This window comes from Microtus pennsylvanicus, chromosome 3 (assembly GCF_037038515.1).
Source record: "Microtus pennsylvanicus isolate mMicPen1 chromosome 3, mMicPen1.hap1, whole genome shotgun sequence".
Classification (NCBI taxonomy): Eukaryota; Metazoa; Chordata; class Mammalia; order Rodentia; family Cricetidae; genus Microtus; species Microtus pennsylvanicus.
In genome coordinates this window covers 117,620,118-117,642,693 of record NC_134581.1, presented here as the reverse complement: position 1 = coordinate 117,642,693, position 22,576 = coordinate 117,620,118, and the positions used below count along the sequence as shown (strand labels likewise).

The 22,576-nt window shown below is 39.8% G+C and overlaps 1 protein-coding gene across 1 annotated transcript in view; it reads left to right on the top strand.

Moving 5' to 3' along the window:
- Positions 1 to 22,576, top strand: part of Pip4p2 (phosphatidylinositol-4,5-bisphosphate 4-phosphatase 2) — a 45,819-nt gene that overhangs the window by 12,107 nt on the left and 11,136 nt on the right. The window contains exons 2-4 of the mRNA XM_075966931.1: positions 7,830 to 7,978; positions 13,875 to 13,981; positions 14,990 to 15,113. Of these exons, the coding sequence (XP_075823046.1) occupies positions 7,830 to 7,978; positions 13,875 to 13,981; positions 14,990 to 15,113 (380 nt within the window). The remainder of the gene's footprint in view (positions 1 to 7,829; positions 7,979 to 13,874; positions 13,982 to 14,989; positions 15,114 to 22,576) is intronic.

The window sequence follows — 22,576 nt, the reverse complement described above, 5'->3', positions numbered from 1 at the left end:
GGACCTGTTCTCTTTAGAACCACCTCATCCAGTTATATACAAAGGGCTGTCATAGTTTCTCTTGGAAAACGCAGTTTGTGATCTTCAGTGAAATGCAGTCGGTGAGAACAACAGCAGAGGAACCCTTCACCTGATTAGGCTGTAAGAGAAATTTCTTTTTGGTCACGGAAGCAATTATTTGTTCTGTACGATAAAGGAGCACCTTTGGATTTTTTTTGAGACCTGTATTCTGAAAGCAATATTACAAATGTCAAACTGAGAACAGAGCCATACAAATAATCAGTGTGATTTCGCATTAATCAATGCCAGAAAATTTTGTATCTGGAAATAGCAGCAAAGGAAATTATTGAAAAGTAAGATAAAAATAAACCATAAGCCATTACGCCCTTGGAGCAGTAGCAATGCCCAGGTGAAAGGCCTTACTCAGGGCAGGCCTTGCTGGCCTTACAAGGGAAGGAGAGGTCAGAGCAGAAGCCATTGTCCTCTAGGAGTTGGTCATTGCAGGTCATTAATGTTTCTTGCCAGGGTCTCCAATTATGTGGCCGTTCTTTGACATAGTCTGTATATCGGTCTGAGGCTCTATGTGAGACAGATGATGAGGGTTGATAGAGAAATTTCATATTCATTGTTGACTGATGGAAATACCTGGCTTGTTGGTGCCTCGTGGTCTACCCTGGCATCGTGTGAGCGCCTGTACGGAGGATTAAGCCCTGGGATGTAAACTGATGTTGGTCTCAAGATGATATTGCAGTCGCACATAAGATGTGGCTGTTTTTCTAGAGATGTTGATTGGAGGAAGACGTTGATGGTAAAATTATATGGAAGTGTTGCAGCAGTTAAAGAAATAAGTTTTGCTCAAAGATTGGACCCACATCCTTTTCCCCTTCATTATAACCCTGGCACACACTCTGTTTTCATCAGAGTTTTCTTTGTTAAAAATAATTATATTTCTGTTATCATACAAAGTAATGGTTGCCATTGTGGCGTTGTTAAACATATATAATCATGCTTTTCTCTTGTTTGTTCTCTTACTGCCTTCAGGCAGCCTTCCTTTCCCAAGTGCTTTAATGACACATATGTTCTATTAGCTTCTCTTGATCTCTTACCTTCTCCATTTAGATCTTCTCTACCTCTTCCATAGGCCTGTTTCTGTCCCCAGCTCATCTGTGTGTGTGTACATGTATGTGCATAGATACACATATATTTAAAAGCTAAATTCTGTAAATGAGAGAACATGACATTTGTCTTTCTGAATCTGCTTTATGTCACTCAACATAATGATCTCTAATACAACCCATCATTCTGCAAATGCCAGAATTTCATTTGCTTTATGGCTACAAAAAATTGTTTTGTACATGTGCATTTTCTTTATTCATTCTTCTATTCAAGGACAACTAGGCCGATTCTGTATCATATCCAGAATACTGTGAACAGTATAGCCGTAAACATGGATATCCAAGTACCTCTTTGGACTAAGCTGACTTAGGATCGTTCAGGTACATACCCAGGAGCTGAATAGCTGGGCCATATGGCCATTTTAGTTTTAGTTTTTAAGAACCAACTGATTTCCACAGTGGCTGCACCAGTTAATGATATTCCCACCAACAGTGAATGAGGTTTCTCTTTCTCCAGATCCTCACCAGCCATGCTGTTGTTTGCTTGCTTGCTTGCTTGCTTCTTTCCTTTCTCCCTCCCTCCCTTTCTCCCTCTCTCCCTCCCTTCCTTCTTTCCTTTCTTTCATATTTTTATTTCATCACCACCTCTTCAACTTTCAAGCCTACTGTAATGGCTTTCATGCCTATCTTACAAAAATGTGGTATTGCTTTCTGTGAAAATTCCAGAAATTTCCATTAAGCCTTCTTCATGAGCCAGAGAATAACGTTGACAATTAAGTGGTTGTCAAGATGTTTGATTAAATTTTGTTTTCAAGAATTAGTAAAATACCTTTAGAATGGGTCCCAAGATTGGAGCCCCTGTGAGCTGTGTCCAGTAAAGACTCCACTATCACTTGAAGGCCGTTCCTCTTCTCTGCACTGAGCCGTGTTGGAGAGAGTTGACACCGCAAGCAGATATCCCACAACAGCTGAGCTGACTTTAACCCACATTCTCCCAAGGACCGCGAGGAATGCTGGGGAGAATAGTGCAGGCCTTCCGGTCCGGCAGCTCCTTCTATAGTGGGATCCTAGCCCATCTCAGATTTTACTCTGATGTCATTTTTCTGTTAATGTTGCATTTTTGTCAGGGGCCTGGAGGGCTGGTTACAGCGAGCGTCTGAGTGAAGTCAGTGAGTTCGATGGACAGGCATTGAGGAGGCTTACAGAGGAGTGGTTGAGACGCCACAGGTCAGACAGCCGCAAGACAAAGCCAACCTTTAAAACGCAGAGAGATGAAGCTCTAAACAGAGAGTGCAGATTAATACACTGGGATGAATTAGCTGGCACAGAATCGATGAACGACGCTGACACCCGTGACGGGAAACTGTAATCTGATCACCCGTGGGTCTGCAGGGTGGTTCCGCTTCCTCCTGCCTGTTTCAGGAGCAGCACGATTCGTGTCTGTCCTTTGATCCCAGGAATCCCGGTTTTGCTATGAAGTTTTTATTACCATGAAATGATTGCTCCATACTGTTCGATTTTCAACAGCTCTTTCATCTTTTTCTTTATCCAGTGAAGCTCAGCTCTGATTCTTCAGAAGCCTTCACTCATAGGTTCTTGCCTGCTTCCATCATCCCCCTTGTCTTTACATCTTTTCCCCCACATACAGTCTTTGCCTATTGAACCGTGACTGTGTTCCGGGAGTGGCTGATCTCCAGATCCTGCAGTGGTCAGCATCTCTAGGCTTTGGCTTCTTTTAAGAGGAAACCTTAGACTTCATAGATTGATTTCAATTCTGATATGGCGTAGTCCTCAAGATTTGACAGGGCTGTCTAGAATTAAGGATACATACATAGCAAGAAATAATCTTTCATCTAATAGAACCCCACAGAGGAAATGCTCATTATTTAAGAGTCTACCAACACTCTTAAATACAAAGAGATTTTTTTTACTTAATAATAAGCGGCAATTCTGAGATCACTGTAGCTTTTGTCTAGAAATTTCCCTGAGCTACGAGTGGTTTCTTGGCTGTTTAAACAGTGATAATAGATGATGTGAGAAATCTAAATCATAATTATTATGGGAGTAACTGACTAAATTTCCAAAATTGCAGGTCTCTTACAGAGGAGATAGAACTGTGGGCGAAGTTTTCCTCGCTCGGGGTGGGGGTGGGGGGGTAAATTCTGAATGAGAGCCTCCAAGAGTACAAGAAGTGTTCTAAATGGCCTTAGGACATGAATGATGGGCAGACAATTGGAATGAAAGGCCGAGAAGTGGATGTAGGGTAGCTGTAGAATGAGCTAACAAGTTGGCTATAGCTTTGTGGGAGAATCTGGATACCTTTTATTGTTAAACTGACATTATAACTGCCCTAGCCATCAATACTATCAGATCCTAGAAGGATAAAGTGTATCTGAGTACAGACCAAGTAGTTTCTGAATCTATTAAAAATGAGCCCATATACAGTTAGTCATACCCAGCTCTCCATAGCATTGGAGGCAGAAATATTTAGAACAGCAGTCTTACTGTCTAAGCCAGGCCCATAAGGTGAATTTTTCATTTTCTGTGGAAGAGGGACATGGAAAAGACTGACCTTATTTTTTCTAGGAAAAAGTGGTAATAATTAAATAAATACATAAATAAATAAATAAATAAATAAATAAATAAATAAATAAATAGAAAAGTGGTACAGTCAATTCTCCAAGGTCCTGCTGCTTGTCCACAGTCTGGACCTGGTCCTGGCAGCAGGTGTTGCGCTGGGGCATCTCGCCCAGTGGTTAGCGCCTTCGTAATCCAGGTGGAGACATCATTGTGTCTCATAATCTTCTTTGGGGACCTTGGGTTACTGCTAGGATCTTGGAGTCTCTGTCTAATATAATAAGCTTTTAAATCATTATTTTAAATGCCATATTCTGCAGATCTCTGAAGTATGAGGGGTGTACAGATATGTCTGATTAGACAAACTTTGTTTCTCATTACTTGTTAAGTTTGACTTTGAAAACATATACAGGGAACTAAGTAAGGCTTATTCCTGTAACTAATTATATCAGTACTTTAAGGATGACTGACTTCTATTTCCTAACAGTCTATAATAAGTTATCAGCTTTCACAAGACTAGAACTTCATACTCTGTAATAATTTTGAATTAAAGCTAATAAAGAAACTGAATTAGTCGTTCTGAGGGTAAACATAGAACAAGTTTATATCTAGCTATGAATGCTGTCTCCTGCAAAGGCAAGGAATGGATCCCAGGGTGAAATGGGAACAGGAGGGAGTCTAAGAGCTAGCATTGCCCTAGGGCAAACTGAGACTCAGGTCTACCTTCCTGCTGATCTATAGAACCAACCCATCTTGGCAGGTGTGTACAAAGTTGCCCTGGGAAAACTGCCCTGGGCCCTACATTTTCCCCCTTCACAATTACCAATGACAGGACTCAATCAAGGGTCCTGTCTGTCCAGGGTCTCAATTGGGTGATACTGGAACCTCAACACCATCAGTCGAACAGTATTGACCCATTTTTAAACAAAAGCCATCAGTCTGTCAATAAGAAAAAAGCAAGATCATTAGGGGCCTGTTAGAGCTGAAAGTAAGGTTGTTAACCAAGGAGACCAGTTGAACAAGTTTTTATCCAGCTTTTGTTTGAGTGTTTTGTTTTCTATCTTTAGCAAGGCCACTGAATCTCTAATTACCCCAGAGTAATTGACACAGAAACAACATTCTTTCCCCAGAGGAGGAGGTCCAAAACTTAGCATCAATACAACAAGTATGACTCAGTTTATCCAAATAGCTCAAACCCAACAAAGTTATCAAAGACAAGGAGGCTAAACATACATTTTTAAGCCTGAATAGACCTTAAACAAGGAAATACACTTTTAAACAATTAGTTAACCAGGCTATTTTTGTCTCAGCTCTATGCTTGCAAGAAAACTTACATAGACTTTTCAACTTTTCAACAAAACAAGCATACTTAGTACGTGTGTGTTTAATGACATTGTTAAAAGTTTCTCAAGCCACGTACCGCGCCCCCGTATCTGCGCTCCGTGCGCTATTACCCAGTTCGTGAGCTTTGGGCAAAGGGCCTGGAGGTTAAAATACACAAACACACAGAGAGAGAGAGAAACACTGGTCATTCTTGAATTCCCCAAGAATGCTCCTTTATTGTGTTCAAGGACGGCTTACCTAGGGATAGCCACTCCCCAGCCAAACCTACCAGAAACCACTCTCCTGCCATCAGGAACTCCTGAAGGTCTCATGCTCAGAGCAGCTGTAGGCACTCAGATCAGAGAAAAACAAGTTGCTTACAAGAAATTCAGGATCTGGGGTTTCACTGCTCCCAACATCCTTAAATTTCTGTGTAGAAGGAGACCCGAGTTTATGGGAGAATTGCTTTCTGTAACTTTATAACTCAAGGGAAGGCAAAGGCAGAAATCTGCTTTTACTATTGCTTCTGTAATGCCCATTAAAACAGGCTGTGCATCTTGAATTTGTAGGGAAGTGTGTGTTCTTTTCCTCAGACCAATGTCTCCTTCCTTCAGATCTCACAAAACCACCTGTAAATTACAAGGCCTTAAGTATCTTCTACACTTACTGCCGCTTTACCCTGCTTTGTCTTCTTCAAGCTGGATGGGTTACTCGAGACCAACCTTAACATTCTTCCAAGGATTTCAAGCTATTTTTATGATTTAAGACATGTACAGTTCCCTTTCATGCTTAGTGTTGGCAATGCTCTCTTACAAGCTTCCCAGAAACGTAAGCAGTAGTGTCATTTCGAAATGGCCTCTTGTATAGAACCGTGGCTGCTTCAGGAATCCAGCTCATGAATCACTGGACTGCATGACACTTGCTGCTAAATGTCTGAAAAATTCAGAGTAATAAGGCTGTGTAATAAAGAGACCGTGTGTGGATTTTAAATGTGCCGACCGTGTTGTCCTCTTGAGACTTTGAAGAGTGTCACGTGATTCTGAATAGGAATTTCAGAACTATGTCATGATCAGCTGTCGTTGTGCATGCCAGTTCTCTTTGCTGGCACTCTGGTCATGTGTTGGGTGAATCTTTGTAGAAGTCCTAAGATAGTCCCTGACATCACAAGGGCTTTCGATCCTAGAGGAGAGTAACTCAGGGACAGAGTGCTGGCCTAGAGCAAAGCCTTGTGCAAGGCTTTGATCTCCAGCACTGTTAAAACGTAATTATGTAGTTAGAACCAATTTGATGGTATTGTAATCCCAGAATTTGAAAGGCTAAGGAAAGAGAGTCCTGAGTTCAAGGCCAACTTGGGCTAAATAATGAGTTGACTCTTGGGTCTAACAAACAGGCTAAGGCGCAACAGAAAACACACAGAATGGGGCCAGTTACTTCTTATGGAGCCCCTGTCTTAGAGTGCTGTGTCAGGACCCCTTCTGCACCTGATTTTTTAAAAGTGATGTATATTTCGATTGCTTTAAATTAAAATACAATTGTATTATTCTCCTTCCTCCCTTCAACTCCTTCCATATACACCCTCTAACTACCATCCTCTGTTCAAATTCATGACCTCTTTTCTTTTTTCTTTGTTACATATATTCATACACACACACACACACACACACACACATACATGGACTACTAAGTTCATTTAGTGTTGCTTGTATGTGTATGATTACAGGGCTGACCACTTGGAACAGGATGACCAATCAGGGCCTCCCTTTTCCTAGGGACGACTCTTTCTTATGTTCTCAGAAGCTCTCAGTTGCCGTTGTTCTTTGTCTAGGGGTGTGGTCCCGTGAGATTTATTTCTAGTATATCAGGTAATTCTAAAGTAAGCGTAACTCTTTACCCATTCAATCAAGTTGACTTTTCACAGAGCCAAACTAAACAGCAAGAATAAGCTATGTGTCTGCTTGTGTGTGTCTTTGAGGTATGTGGATCTTCAAAGCTTTTACTTTGGTGGGTACTTAGGTTTTTAAACCTGCTGCCTTCTTTCCTCTGTGTTTGGAAAGAAATTGGACAACAAAATTTGGTAAAGGGGAAGGGATGTGTTTACAGTTTGTCCATCGGTAGGTAGGGATGGCTAATTGCTTCCTTATCTCACCTTGAGCATCTTGCCATTTATAAGAAGCCTTGAGAAAATGGCAGATTTATCCATGAGATGGGCTCATCAGTTCCTGGAGGATGGGACCCAGACCCAAGACTCTCTCAGTTTTCTATTATGAGATCAGCTTTTAATTTAATCCAGGGTCAAAGAAAATAGGATCCTAAAGATGCTACATTTTGAGGAAGTAAAGAATCTAGGGCCTTTGGCGTTCATAAGATCCCTGTCTATTCCCAGAGCACCCATGTTTTTCAGCTTGGCAGAGTTCTTTGTCTTGTCCCTTCATTCCCCATGCCTCCATTCACATGGAGAAAAACAAAGAAACAAAGACAGGCGATGACTTTTGATAGCAGAAGGGAGGGGCACAGGTCTGTCTTTAGAGTGTCTTCTTCCCTGCCAAGACTTTCATGTAAGATCAAGCTTCAAAAAGTATGCATGACACATGTCATGTGCTCCTCTGTGTCATTCTGTCCATCAGCTGCCATTTGTCACCCACCCATTTCCCAACATTTCCCAACATTTACTCTCTGCAACTAGGACAAGCCAGCTAGTGTTAAATCTGAAATATGGAGCAAATGTTTTCAAAGTTTCTCCTCCATGTCTAATGCTTCTGTGCCCAGACAAAGCACAGTGATTCTGAAGACTGATTCAGTGTAAAATCTTTTCAGCTGAACTCCCGCCTCCGTACACCGCCATCGCCAGTCCAGGAGCCAGTGGTGTTCCTGTGATCAACTGTCGCGTGTGCCAATCGCTAATCAACTTGGACGGTAAACTTCACCAGCACGTGGTTAAGTGCACGGTTTGCAATGAAGCTACGGTAAGTTTCCCATTAAAAAGCAGAGCTCAGGGCTGGAGAGATGGCTCAGAGGTTAAGAGCACTGCCTGCTCTTCCAAAGGTCCTGAGTTCAATTCCCAGCAACCACATGGTGGCTCACAACCATCTGTAATGAGGTCTGGTGCCCTCTTCTGGCCTGCAGGCATACACACAGAATAATGTATACATAATAAATAAATAAATAAATAAATAAATATTTAAAAAAAAAGCAGAGCTCACTAATGGGGGTCTTGTTTCTAAAGGAAGTTCTTTAATGGTGTTATTAAGTGCCAATGTAGACTGTGTATGAATATGATGATTCTTTTCAATTTTTCTTCTGCCTATCTTTCTTTTATTATATAAGGATACCTCTACATGTCTAGAATAACCCCAATACAAATTTTTCTTGGTTAGCTTAACTATAATGTCCTTTTGTTCTTTACATATGGTAGGTATTTATATTTCTCTTTAGTATCTGTCCATTATTATTTTGCTGGACTTTACTGCAAATGTGGTCTTTATTATGTAGAAAACTATTTAATATCCATATAATGTCAGCATTCCTTTTCTTTGATTATAAATTTATTATTGCTTTCAAATAGCTTAGCATTTAATGTGCTTGTTAGATATTATACAATGAAAATTTTATTTTATTTTATACTTATTTTTATTTCAATTATTTCATGCCATATATTGTGATCATGTTCTTTCCTTTTATTTTAAGAATGATTAGACACAGGCCAGAAAAGTGTAGATAAAGCACTTGCTGTACAAAACTGAAGACCTGAGTCCAATCCCTGAATTCCCACCAATGACCCAGTTGTCCTCTGATCTCTGGAATCTATATACACACACACACAAACACACACACACACAATAATAATAACAATAATGCTTAGCCCCATATATATGAACTTGCAACTGTTGTTTAGAATGCAACTTTTAAAATGAAGAGAAAAAAATTATAACCAGGATAAATATCATAAAGTTTCAAGCTGCTTATTCTCAAATGGCTTAGCATTTAATATGCTTGTTAGATATTATGCAATGGAAATTTTAGATAGTTGAAGGGCACTTTTAATAAACTGATCTTTGGGAAGAATAACTAAATCTAAGCAAGATTTTCACAGTTTCAAATAATAGCTGTTAAGAAATGTACTGCTTAGTTGATATCTGTTCCTACTTGTATAGTTAGACTTTAAATTTTTTCAGTCCCTTTTGAAATCTACAGTTAAACATGAATCCAATATTGGTGTTTCTATTTTCTCTTGTTTTGGAAAATGGTAAAGAAATCTGATAGTGATCATTGCCTATAAGAACCACAAGTCATAGATACTGGGCTTCCTATGTCTGAGGGAGAGTTGTAAAATAAAACTCTAATTCATAAAGCAATTTTTTCCCCCACAAGGGATAGCCCATCATTTAGATAAGTCTGTCATGATGCACAGCCATAACTATGGATCTGGCTACCATGTAAGTTGATCAATGACTCATGATTTAATTAGGATCGTCTTCTATTGGGCTCTTTGTAGACAGTAAGGCATAAGTTCTGATTGTAAGAGGCAGAGCTTTGAAGCTTTCCTTGGATTTAATAATATCTTCTCCCATTCTGCTGTATCTATTCATGTATATTTGAGATGGTGTCTGCCTTAGTTTGGGTTTTTATTGTTGGGAAGAGACACCATGACCACAGCAACTCTTCAATTATTTAATTGGGGTGACTCACTTACTGTTTTGGAGATTCAGTCCATTATCATCATGATATGGAGCAAGCAGTCGTTCAGGCAGACGTGGTATTGGAGAAATAGAGTGTCCTACACTTTGCCGGCAACAGGAAGTTAATTGGTCATCATACTGAGGGAAGCTTGAGCAAAAGAGACCCCAGAGCCTGCCCCCACAGTGACGCACTTCCTCCAACCGGGCCACACCTCCTAATAGTGCCACTCCATTTGGGAGCTGTTTTCTTTCAAACCACCAGTGTCTTTGTGGGTGTGTAGTGGGGAGGGGGCACATGTACATGTGGAAGCCAGAGGGGGATTTAAGGTGTCTTCCTCTATTTCTCTTGGTCTTATTTCTTTAAGACAGTATCTCTCACTGAAGCAGAAGCTCAGCCTTTCAGCTAGGCTGACAGTCTAGAGAACCCTTTACCGCTGCTATCTGTCCCTACACCCCGCAATGCTGGGGTTACAGGTGTATGCAGTCATACCTATCTTTTGATGTAGATGTTGGGAATTTGAACTCAGGTTTGGATTCTTGCACTACAAGTACTTCCCATGAGCCATCTCCCCTGTCCCTTTAGGCACATCATCTTATTGCATACTCTAGGCTTCCCTCAAGGTCATGATTCTTCTGCCTCAGCTCCTGGGAATGCTGGGATTGCAAGATGTATCACCAAGCCTGGCTTTTGTTAATGAATAGGAACACACACACACACACATTTTTAGGCTTTGTGTTTACTCTTTGGAAGTATACAGAACAAAGTAGGTCATTTATGCTGAAACGAAGCTTCTGAAGTTCCAGCAAACAGGGTCAGTCAGTCAGTAGTTCATCTGTACAGGAAGGACCAGTGCAGTTTGCTGTAAGAAAACAACTTTGGGGCCTAAAGGAAACGATAGCTATTCTTTTCATGGTTCTTTTCCCCATAGAGTAAAGAAATGTAAATAATTATGGAGACATTAGACTAGCTGATAGCATTTACTCAGATTGCCTTGTATCCTAACTCTAACTTTACAAAGGAGGAAAGCCGTGAAAAGGAAATTTTGAGGAGTGTTGTGACATGTGACTTGATAATATCTCAGCTGTAAATTGATCACAAACTTAAGTGAATTGTTTTAAGGCACCTGGGTGACACAGCAGAGAATTCTAGGTTGAAAATGTTGGAGATAATGAATGGAATGGACTCAGTCCAACAGGGTGATTCCCTGCACCCACTGTCTCTGTCCCCTATGGTGATCCTGACATGGAGGCTCAGTGTCTGTTCTCCAGGGTAGCTGCTCCGGTAGGAACCTGGTCTGTCTGTCAATTAAATGGCCCAGAGCTGATTGTGGGCCTGAGATTCAGAGGTTGACAGACAGGGCTGTGAGTCCTTCTTTTCTCTTCAGTAACTGTATCTTGGGGGACTTCATATCTTAAACTGCGATTTCTTCGTGATAAAATAATACCAATTTATATAATTGTTATGGGAGACAGAAATAAAATACCCAGTGTAGTTATTGGCAAAGCAGCTTTTACTAATATTATTGTTGTTATTTGAGATAGAATCTCACTGTGTAGCTCTGGCTGTCCTGGAACTCATTGTGTTGACCAGGATGACCATAGAGATTCACCTGCTTCTGGCTTCTGAGTGCTAGGATTAGAGGCATGCATCACCCAGCTAGGCAACTTTGTTTTGCCAAATACTGATTTTAAAACATGTGCTTGGGCTGGAGAAATGGCTCAAAGGTTAAGAGCACTTGTTGCTTTAGCAGAGGACCTGGGCTCAGTTCCCAGCACCCGTTTGGCAGCTACTACCGCTCTATTGTAACTGCAGGTCCACGGGACCAATTGCTGTCTTCTGGCCGCAGGCACTGCCGACGTGTGGTGCACAGACAGACCCGCAGGCAAATGAGCCATATACATAAAATAAAAATGAATAGGTCTTAAAACAACACATAAAAAATAGGCTCCCGGGATCGTCTCTTCCCCTTTTCCCTTGCAGACCAAGCAGGACTTGAAGAGGGTAGCACCGAGGGGCGGTGCTCAGAATCTGGCTTAGTTGCCTGGTGTTCTGAGTGAAGGGACTGACATTTAGAAGTGAGAAAGGAATAAATGTGTGTGGAAGATCTTAGCCATTGTCAAACAGACATTTATTTCATGGTAAACTTTGAATAACATAAATCAGTAACAAATATAAATAAGGCCCAGTTCTGTTTTCCTGGGTGCTTTTTATACTATAGCTATATACCCTTGACGCTTGTGAATTTGAACATTCAGATTTAGTTACCTCCAATATAATTTGATAAATTATAGATTTTTTACTAACATTTATGTATTTCTATCAATATCTATAAATATTTAAGATATTTACTTAATATATTTGGAATTCTTTTTTGTCTTTTAAAGAATGTGTTAAAAAATTACGCATGGATGCTTCTCGATTTCCATGGGTTATGTAACGAAATGCTCTTAAGAAACATTTAGCGCACCTAGCGTACTGAGCATCCCAGGCAGCCAGCACAGTAGGCTCACTGTGCAGTGTAGCGCATTTCCCCTGCTGATCAAGGGGCTGAGAGCTGTGGCTTGCTGCTGATGCCCCAGAACTCCTTCAGAGACTTGCATACTTCATATTGCTAGCCCTGAAGAAGAAGAAAAAAACCCCAACATTCTAAGTATGCTTTCTGTTGAACACAGATGTCTTTCTTCTCATCACCCAGTAACTGAAAAACTGGAAGTGGGGCTATTGTAATTTAAAGACTCCCTGCAGATAAATATGAAGCATTCCCAAATGCCTGTCAGGCTTCCTCTACAAATGTTAATATAGATGCTTTCTTTTATAAATAAATTTTGCTAGTATAAATTTATCAAGTGCAGAAAGTTAATATCGACATCCTACTGATGTCTAATCTTTTTATTTTTTTGAATTTTATTTATTTACTTTTCTTTTTCTTTCTTCCTTATTTTTTTTAAAATGCGTGTGAGAGTTTTGCCTTCTTGGATCATATGTATAGTGCCTGTACAGGCTAAAAGCGGGAGTCAGATCCTCTAGAACTGGAGTTCTCTCCTTCTCTATTTCTCTTCTCTCTCTCTCTCTCTCCCACCCCCTGTCTGTCTGTCTGTCTGTCTCTCTCTCTTTGATTCTCTAGAACTGGAGTTCTCTCTCTTCCCCTCCCTCCTCTGAGAACTAGAGTTCTCTCTCTCTCTCTCTCTCTCTCTCTCTCTCTCTCTGGCACACACACACACACACACACTCACAGTTTTTTTGAAGAGTAGCTATTGCTCCTAAGTACTGAGCATCTCCCTCACCCCTGCGTCTAATCTTATGTCCAAATTCATGTTTCCCAACTGTCTCATTATTGTCTGTAGAAAAGAAAAACTTCAACTGCAGAAGTAAAGCCGGAATCACATGTTGCCTAAGGTTGCCAGACTGTTTTAACATTCTTTTATCTGTGATTTGCTCCTTTTTGTCTTTCTGTTGCTTTTATGTTCTGGTCAGTATATACAAGATATTTTGAAGACTGTCTCCCAGGTCAAGCTGTCTCCTGTTTCCCCATGCTTGGTCTCAAGTCACGTGTTTTAGAAGGAGTGCCACAGACGAGCTCTGTTCTTTTCAGTGTGACTATCTAGTTTGGCAGGCTTACATTCTCATATTGCAAGGAGTGTTATTTATTCTCATTTTAAATTTACTGTAAATTAAGAAATATATACTATTATTGTACGATTGCAAATGTTTAAGTTAGATATACCATTAAAATGAATCACTTCTATGTTATTGAGTAGTTGAAGGTAAAAGGAGCTCACTCTTCTCTAATGTTGCTTCTGTTGAGCTTGGGCCAGGTCTGAGAGTCCTGTGTATGCTTCTACATAAGTGGTCAGGTATATGACCTTATTTTGTGAACTTTAAGGAGAAAACAACGGGCATGCAATAACTATTCTCACCCTATGAAAGTACAAACGCACTTTGAAATGGGTTCTTTACTATCAAATCCTCACAGTCCCTGAAATTCCGAGTGCTCTCCAGTCAGCATCTTCAACCTTTGGAGCCATGTGTGTGCACTTGTGTGCACTCGTTCTCGGGCTGAACCTTGATAGCACGGTGGGGCCTTCCGGTTTCAACTCATCATTTCCTCCTTAAGCATAAACAATTTTTGACAATTTGTATTTTGGTTGACTTCCTGTGTTTGCATTTTCTTCTATTATCTAGCCAATCAAAACCCCCCCGACAGGGAAGAAATATGTTAGATGCCCTTGTAATTGTCTCCTCATATGTAAGGACACATCTCGGCGAATAGGATGCCCGAGACCCAACTGGTAAGACATGAAGATTCCTTCCTTCATTTATTTGTTCATTCAACAAGTGTTTATCAAGAATCATTGCGTGCTAGGCTTTGCTCCAGACAGTCTTTGTCCTCAGTCACTACAGAGCATAGATTTTCTTGTTATTGTTATTAAGCTTGTAGACTTAGAACTTGACAGTCAGGAGTTTTGGTAGATTTATAGAATATAATGTTTTTGAATGGACAATGGCAATTTTCTTTTTCTTATGGGGGGTATTTAATGAACTGTAATAAATCAGTGGTTAACTTACTTAAAAATAATTACTTAGGTTACCTTTGACTTAATTAATTTTAACCCAGGAGGCTTATTGTGAATCTCCTTGCGTGCTACACGAATATCTGTGTATTTATGATAATGCCTGGGGTTCTTTGCCCATACCAGATGCTATTATGCGTGTGCTGACATGCAAAGATATAAACACCTTTACTGTTTCCTTTTCCCTGCAACGTCTCCGGCTGTTTGACCATCAAATACATCATCTGATGATTGGCTGGAGAACAAAAAGGAAACATGGACCCTCCACTTTACTTTTGTTCCATTTCCGAGTGAACAATTATCAAGGAATACTAGGCTTTTAGAGAAATTCAGTTTCACCTCAGCACTTGGTACTTTCACGACAGACATATTTATTAGTGTGGAAAATATTTTGTGCATTCCAACTCCTACCAAATTCAAGTTGCCTGTATAGATTAAGAAAAGAAATGACCTTTGTGATTTGAAATTATAAAAATTTGGAAATGGCAGTTCAGTGGTTCCCAAGGTCACTGATCAGAACTGATGCCATAATATGAATTATATCTGAAAAACATACTTTTGGCTTTACCTTTGAATGATTACTGATACTTTCCGTGATTTGGGGTCCAGGGTTTGATGCTTGATTCAGTTCGTTGACCTTACTGTAGTCTGTTTCTGACCACGTGTTCCAGTTGGCTCTCAGTCTGCCTGTGGGTTCATGGGTTTGCTTGCCTTCTCTTTCCACAGTCGACGCATTATTAACCTTGGCCCAGTAATGCTCATTTGTGAGGAACAGCCGACTCAGCCTGCATTGCCAGTCCAGCCAGAAGGCACAAGGGTGGTGTGTGGGCACTGCGGAAACACATTCCTGGTAAGTAGCTCTGCTGTGGTCTTTGGACACTAATCTGTAAGTCTAGGTCATGATCTCATGGATTTGAGAACTGTTTGTAATTGTATAGTTTTAATCCAAGTGTACATTGGTTAAAATAGAGTCTTATTTGTGAAGCTTATGAGTTCAGTGTATAGCAGGGATATATAACATCCTTTGTACATTAGACAAAAGATGCACCCACTTTTAGCTCTGTGGGTATCGGTGAGCAAATAAATCTTAGCTCTCTCACCTTACTTAGTGGCAAAGTGCACATGTTCAAACCCAGTTTATGGCTTCTATATTTAAGAACAATTCATATTATGATTTATAAAAAATTTTCTGACCTTAAAAAGTATACTTGATGCCATGCAGTGATGGTGTACACCTTTAATCCCAGCAATTGGGAGGCAGAGGCAGGCAGATCTCTGTGGGTTTGAGACGAGCCTGGTCTACAGAGTGACAGCCACAGCTACACACAGAGAAACTCTATCTTGGAAAATAAAACAAAACAATATAATAACAATAAAAAGTATATTTGGAGTTAAGGAAATTAATTCTGATACCCATGATTAGGCAAACTGATAGTGAAAGTTTTCCCATCCAGCAACCTTTTTGCAAATAACCAACTCAGAGACTTAATATAAATTATGAATACTTGGCCAATAGCTCAGACTTATTACTAGCTAACTCTTACATTTCAATAAGCCCATATTTCTTGTCTATTCTCTGCCACATGGCTTGGTACCTTTTCTCAGTATAGTCTGTCCATCTTGCTTCTCCCTTCATCCCCATTCTACCTCTCTAAGTCTTCCCTTCCTCATCCCATCATCCTCAGTTTGGCTTTCCTGCCTAACCTCATCTCAATCAGCTATTGGCCTGTCAACTGGTTTGTTAAACCAATCATAGCAACATGTATTTGCACAGTATACAGAAAAAATTATTCCATAGCAACAAACCATTGGACAAAATCTAAAATAGAAGGATTCGACATGAACAAATCTATAGAAGTAGTTTTAATACTTCTGACTTCACCTCACAGTTGATTTTTAAAAAATTAATTTCATAAAGACCCACTCCATCTAGAAAAGTAAGAGAGGATTTCTATTGTTATTCAACACCTAGGAGAATACAGTTATTTTATGTCCTTAGTATTAGATACTTTCAGAGTCTTAGCAGAGTCAAGGACGTTTATGAATGCCGCCATGGCAGGAACAAGCTTTAGAAGTGTAATTGGCTCTTTGCCTTTGGTTTATTGAAGTAAAGCAATTTTATGCATATGTTCTAAATATCAAATCAGGCTTGGAACCTCCTCATCTACCTGATTACCAGCTAGTGTCCCTCAAATGCTTTAAACTCAGCCAACTACTTGACTGACTATGGATTTCTGTGTTCAAATTGTTTCATTGTTACATTATTCTGTAGTAGATGTAAGACACAACTTGAACATCTACACTCACACCTTCTTAGTATTTCCGCCCTCAATTCCTTTCCCTCTTCCTAGCGGACTTATTGTATAACTTAGTGTTTGATACTTTATAGGATTAGAGCAGTGGTGTTCATGGCTGAACTACGTGATGCAGTACATTTTCCTTACACGACTCTCAGCATTTTGTTTAATGTGTAAATATTTGCCCCTCTGCTTTGGTTTCTTTAGTTTTCTATGTATACATTCTCACTTCTTTACAGGGTGTTTTGAATCTATATGATTTCTATATCTAGTCAGTTGTGGCTAATTTCTCCTATTTGAGCTCTCTGCTCTGTAGCTGTCACCTTGGGACCTCCTTTACCACCATCCGAAAGGTGGTTTTTAGACTTCAGATTTGCATTTCAGGCTGCCTTTGAGACTGTGGACTTTGTCCTGAGAAGAGACAAGGAATAGCATTTATTTCTTAGGTGCTTTTTAATCTAACATTAAATTTGCATAATGATTTCTTAGATATTGAATTTGAAGTTTCCAATTGTTCTTTCAGAAAATTGCAGAGTTTTCCCATTGATGATGAGATGTTTACTGCTTTAATTCCAGGTCCTTCGTATTTGACCTATTCTTTTCTATTTCTCCTTGTTTTTCCTTCGTTTTTTTTATTGACTTTATTGAGCTATATATTTCTCTCCACTCCTCTTCCTCCCCCCTCTCCTTCTGCCCTCTCCCATGATCCCCATGCTCCCAATTTACTCAGGAGATCTTGTCTTTTTCTACTTCCCCTGTAGATTAGTGTTTTCCCTCCTTTTCTTTCATTTTCTTCATTGATCTGAAATTTCATGAGGACATGTCCCAGGGTATTTAATGGGCCTTTGGAGTTATTTCAGATGATCTAGGATTCTCTAACTTCAGAGCTTTTCAAATCCTGTTTCCTTTTGATTGTAATCTCTCCCCCATGACTTTGTCCAGAGAATGCTAATCACGGTTTCTATGAGGTGTTATTTTCTCAATGACTTCTTTCTGCTTCTTCTTCACTTTTCTTCGCGTTTCTTTCATCACAGAAATTTTACTCAAGTGTTTATTTAAGTCTTCTCCTCCCCCCATTAGACTCTACATATAGATAGAGGCTAGGTGATTTCTTTTCCATTTTCTCTGAAAACTTGTCCTTCATTAATACTTGTAAATCTTCTGAGGGGCCAGTTTCTCTGGAGGAAGACTCTCTGATCTCCTGCGGAAGCTGGATCTGGGCTCCACCAGTCTAGGCACTGATAGTAAGGTGTTCACCTCCTGTTCGGGCTTTAGACTGTAACTCCTTTCTTTTTAGAGCTTCATGGCTTTCCTAGGATTGACAGCTCAATGCCTTTTCAAAAGAATTCACTCAGCTCTTGCCTGTGGTGAGGGAGGAGTGCTTCTGGCTTTGTGGCATGGAGAGAGAGCTTACCAGAAACACTTGGGTATTTGGTTTTCAGCCTGTGGTATAAGTGACAAGAAAGCATATATTTAGTGTACACAATTACACACATGTGTACACTAAAATCATCACATTCAAACAAGTGAACTTGGTATATATCCCCCTGATTAGTATAAGTATCTTAAAAACAACACTTCAGCACTTCATATCTGCTTTCTTCATAATTTCAAGAAGACAGGAAAGTACCATTAGCTGTAGTTCCTTAGCAGACTGTTCCCAATTCTTGCTTGTCCCTCTTGAGCCACTGGAACAAGGCTTGTCTTCTCTACCTCCACAAGTTTCGCTGTTTTTGGTTCTGGACAGATACCATGCAGTGTTACTCTCTCTGCGTCTGGCTCGTGTTTAACATCCTACACGTTCACTTACGTTGTTATAATGTGCCGCAGTTGCCTTCCTTCTTAAGTCTGAATTATTCCATTTCATGTGTGTACCACCTTTTCTTGGTCTGTCAGTGAGTTGACGAGTGGCTTCTGCATTTTGGCTACGGTGACTTCAGCGAGCATGAAAGTGATGCTCCTTGCTTTTACCACACCCTCTAACATCTGACTTCGAAAGTAGTTCAAGTACCTGAGCTGAGAAAAGATTCTTCAGTGGGACCCCGCCTGCTTTCTCTGGCAATTCCCTCTTTCAGCATCTGGTTCACCAAGTCACTTGCTAAGACTTTGGTTTCTACTGTACACACATTGGAAGCCATTTTCCTTCTGCTTTTGTTGTTGTTATTTTCCTTTACAGTGTCTTGCATTTTTTAATACTAATTTTATTTTATGTACATTGGTGTGAGGGCTTCAGATCCCCTGGAACTGGAGTTACAGACAGTTGTGAACTGACATGTGGGTGCTGGGAATTGAACCCAGGTCCTGTAGGAGAGCAGCCAATGCTCTTAAGCGTTGAGAGAGAGACTGCTCTCCAGCCCCATGTATCTTACATCTGTAAATTTCACATACTGTTACAGAGTGATGGTTGGAGAAGAAAATAGAAATTTCTTCACTCATCTAATTATGTGTATTTCATCATAATCACTTGGATTTTTCTGATCTAGGATGAAATATAAATTTCTTTCTTTAAATTATATTTTATTAATAAGAACAATGCTTCCATAAATTATGGAATATTCTTGGCATAAGCCACAGATTTCTGTTTACAGTCACTTCATATTGACTTAGTACAGATTAGTATACTTTACAAATGTCAACAGATAAAGTAAATTGACTTGGCTAAATATATATTAAGCACATTTATTGCTCTTTGTCTCACATGAAGAAACTTGTTTGAATGTAATACATTTAAAACTGCAGAACAGACTTTGTTCCAACTTACTCAGGAATCTCCTTGCATTCTTTATATTTTATATTCCTACTCTTTCTATGAATTATCTTTGCAGCTACCCTACAAAAGAGTTAATGTGATTTTGTAACCCGAAGCCTCTCTCTGGCCCACCAGTTCCCAAATAATCACTTTCAGGCTTATATTAATTATAAATGTTTGAGCAGTGGCTCAGACTTATTAGTAACTAACTCTTACATTTATTAACCCATTTTTATTAATCTGTGTATCATCACGTGGCCCATGGCTTACTGGGTGCTCCTTCAGTGGCTGCTGGTGTCTCCTAGACTCTACCCTCCTCACTCTATATCCGTTTGACTTTTCTGCCCAGCCTTATTTTGCTTGACTATAGGCGAAATCGGCTTTATTCGTCAACTAATGAGAGCAACGCATATTCAATGTACTGAAAGACATCCCACAGTATAATTTATTTAACAATATTGAGAGCATGTGTACCAGGTACTGGGCAAATCCCCTGGAAATCTTGGCAAACAAGAAAGCCATCTCTATTTTCATAGAGTTTTCTAACATATTAGGAAGGGAAAGATAATTAAAAATCAAATGAAAAGTGGGGTGTGATGGTGTATGGCTTTAATCCCAGCACTTGGGAGGTAGAGGCAGGCAGATCTCTGTGACTTCAAGGCTACCCTTGTCCTCAAAGTGAGTACCAGGACAGCCATAGCTGTTACACAGAGAAACCCTGTCTGGGAGAAAAAGAAGAAAAAGGAAAGAAAAGAAAGAAAAAGTATCATGTGGCATAGAGCGTGGGAATGCATTGTTTGAGTGCAGAGGTGTACCTAGCCTAGAAGGCATGGCCCTACTCCAGGAGAAATGCAGAACTAGAGAATGCTTTCTGTCGGGTGACAAGGTGGCTGAGCAGGGAAGTGCATTTGCTGCTGCTAAGTCAGAAAACCCAGGTTCAATCTTAGGAAGCCACACAGTAGAAGGAAAGGATCGATTCCCACAAGTTGTCTTCTGACCTCTACAATATCATTGCACAGAAACACACGCACACACACACACACAGATACACACACACAGTGAAACAATTTTAAAAAATGTGAAATACTAATAAAACAAAGGTGCTTTACACTTTAAATCTATGGATGTCACGCATAGAGCAGGCTGTACAGGGGTGAACAGGTGTTCAACTTTCTTTATTCAGAAAGGTAACGATGTTGATTAGAAAAGTGTTAAGAATTTAAGTGTTAAGAATACATATATAGATATAGATATTTAAATTTAAATCATGATGTAATATGTTAGCTATCATTATAGCGTTTTCAAACAAAGTTTTTGTTTGAAAAACTTTGTGGTTCTTTCTGTCATCTCTCCATGTCCCTGTTACTCCTTCCCCTACCAGTGACTCCCCTCCCCCTAATCTTTATTCTTTTCCTTCTTAATGTCCTCGATTTAGCACTAAGGTGATCATCTGACAGTGAATTCTAGAGAAATGATCCAAATTGAGAATTTAAATAGATGTGTAGGAGGGGAGTTTTCATAATCTTAAAATATAATTTATGCATTTAGGTATTTGGCTATCATAGACACCATCTACGGCTAAATCTTCTCCTTAATATTTAGGCTAGGCACCTGCGTCAGATGACCAAACTAGCATATCTTGCACAATAACAATAATTAAAAACTTTAAGGTACAGAATGTAAAGATGATTTCAGAATTTCTGGAAAGTTATTTTTGGTAATATGGGAGGACATTATTGGCATTTACAGGATGGGAGTTGATTTTTATAGTTTCAGGTTAATAAGAGAAGCCAGGGGGCCGAGAGCTGAGAGACAATTTGTTATATTCCCTTACTGGGGCTTTCTGCAGTCGTGGGGCCTTGCCTGAAAGTTAGGAGCCTTGAGTTCCATCCCCAGCACGCCAGGGATTAGGGGAGGAAAGATGGCTCAACGTTCATAAGAGAACATGGACTTCCTAACTCTCCTTCCTGCTTGTGGCCTCAGCATTATTGTGCTAGACATGAATAATCTTGGCTCTTTTCTACTCATTCTTTGTCCTGAGTGGAGAAAATCAAGAGGAGAAAATGTGTCAGGCAAGTACGTGGAGTCATGTTTAGAAATAAAATTATGCAGATATTTAATCCTGAAGAGATGAAAAGCTAGGCTGAACTGTAGTTGAGTTTTCTAGAGACAAACAAAAGAAAAAGAAAAAATATTACCGTAGAAGAGAGCTATGACCTTTTAAGCCAATAGATAATAACAACATTGAAAAAAAAAAGGCTGTTTTTGGCCTCCTGAGGCCAGAGGGCCCATCCCTTTTGTGGATTAAATTTCGGTATGATGAATCTGTTAAACAGCATCCTTCTGTTTATAGTGCCATCTTTTAATAGGGTTATAATTCCTAGGTTAACTTGCTTAGGAGTTTACTGTTTGACACTGCTTCAAGACCTGCCTGAACTCATTGACACAGTTTAGGAAAATGAGAGTTGTGTTTGCAAAGTATATTTAATGCCATATTCATGTAATGGACCATCAGTTATTAGTCCATAAATACCTTTATGACTATAGGTTAGAAAAATTGGGCAGAAGTTTTTGTATTCTTTAGTGTATTCTTTAGTATGTTTCATGTGCATCGCTGTTAACATCTGAAATGGAGTTTTTATGTTGCATGTCCAAATATTGTTGGTCATCCAAACTATTTTGAGAGAATCCTGTGGTCAGAGAATAGTGATTATTTTGAGGAACATCTTCAGATAACAATTTCCTAGAAGAATAAAGTGAATAAGCAGGGTTAAACCAGTCGACCAGCCTGCTTGAATTCATTCTGAAGTCTGAAATTAGCTGTCTGTGTGAAAGACTGTCTTTGTGACTGAGAATTCTCCTATCTCAGTCTCAGTTATGAAAAGTATTCTAGTATTCATCAGAATTATACAGCAGAAGCAGAAGCTATCTTCCTGACCATCCACAGCTGTGTGTGTCCAGGAGATTGAATATATACATGTGATAAACTCACAAGCAGTAGGAAGAAACCATAAACAGCTCATAGGGAAGAAATGCAGTTCTTAGGGAAGAAATGAAGTGGCACATGGCAGAAATGACAGAGAACAAGCAGTTTCCACAGCCAGTAACTTCACGGACCTTGCCTAGTGGGCGTCCCCAGCAGAGACTTGCCCATCTGGTGGGTCGGCCTGTTGAACACTAGTTGTCACCTACTGTATACCCCCATGGCAGCTTTCAGCAGGAAATGATGGTTTCAATGTAAACCTATTTCCAGGTGCTTCTCATTGT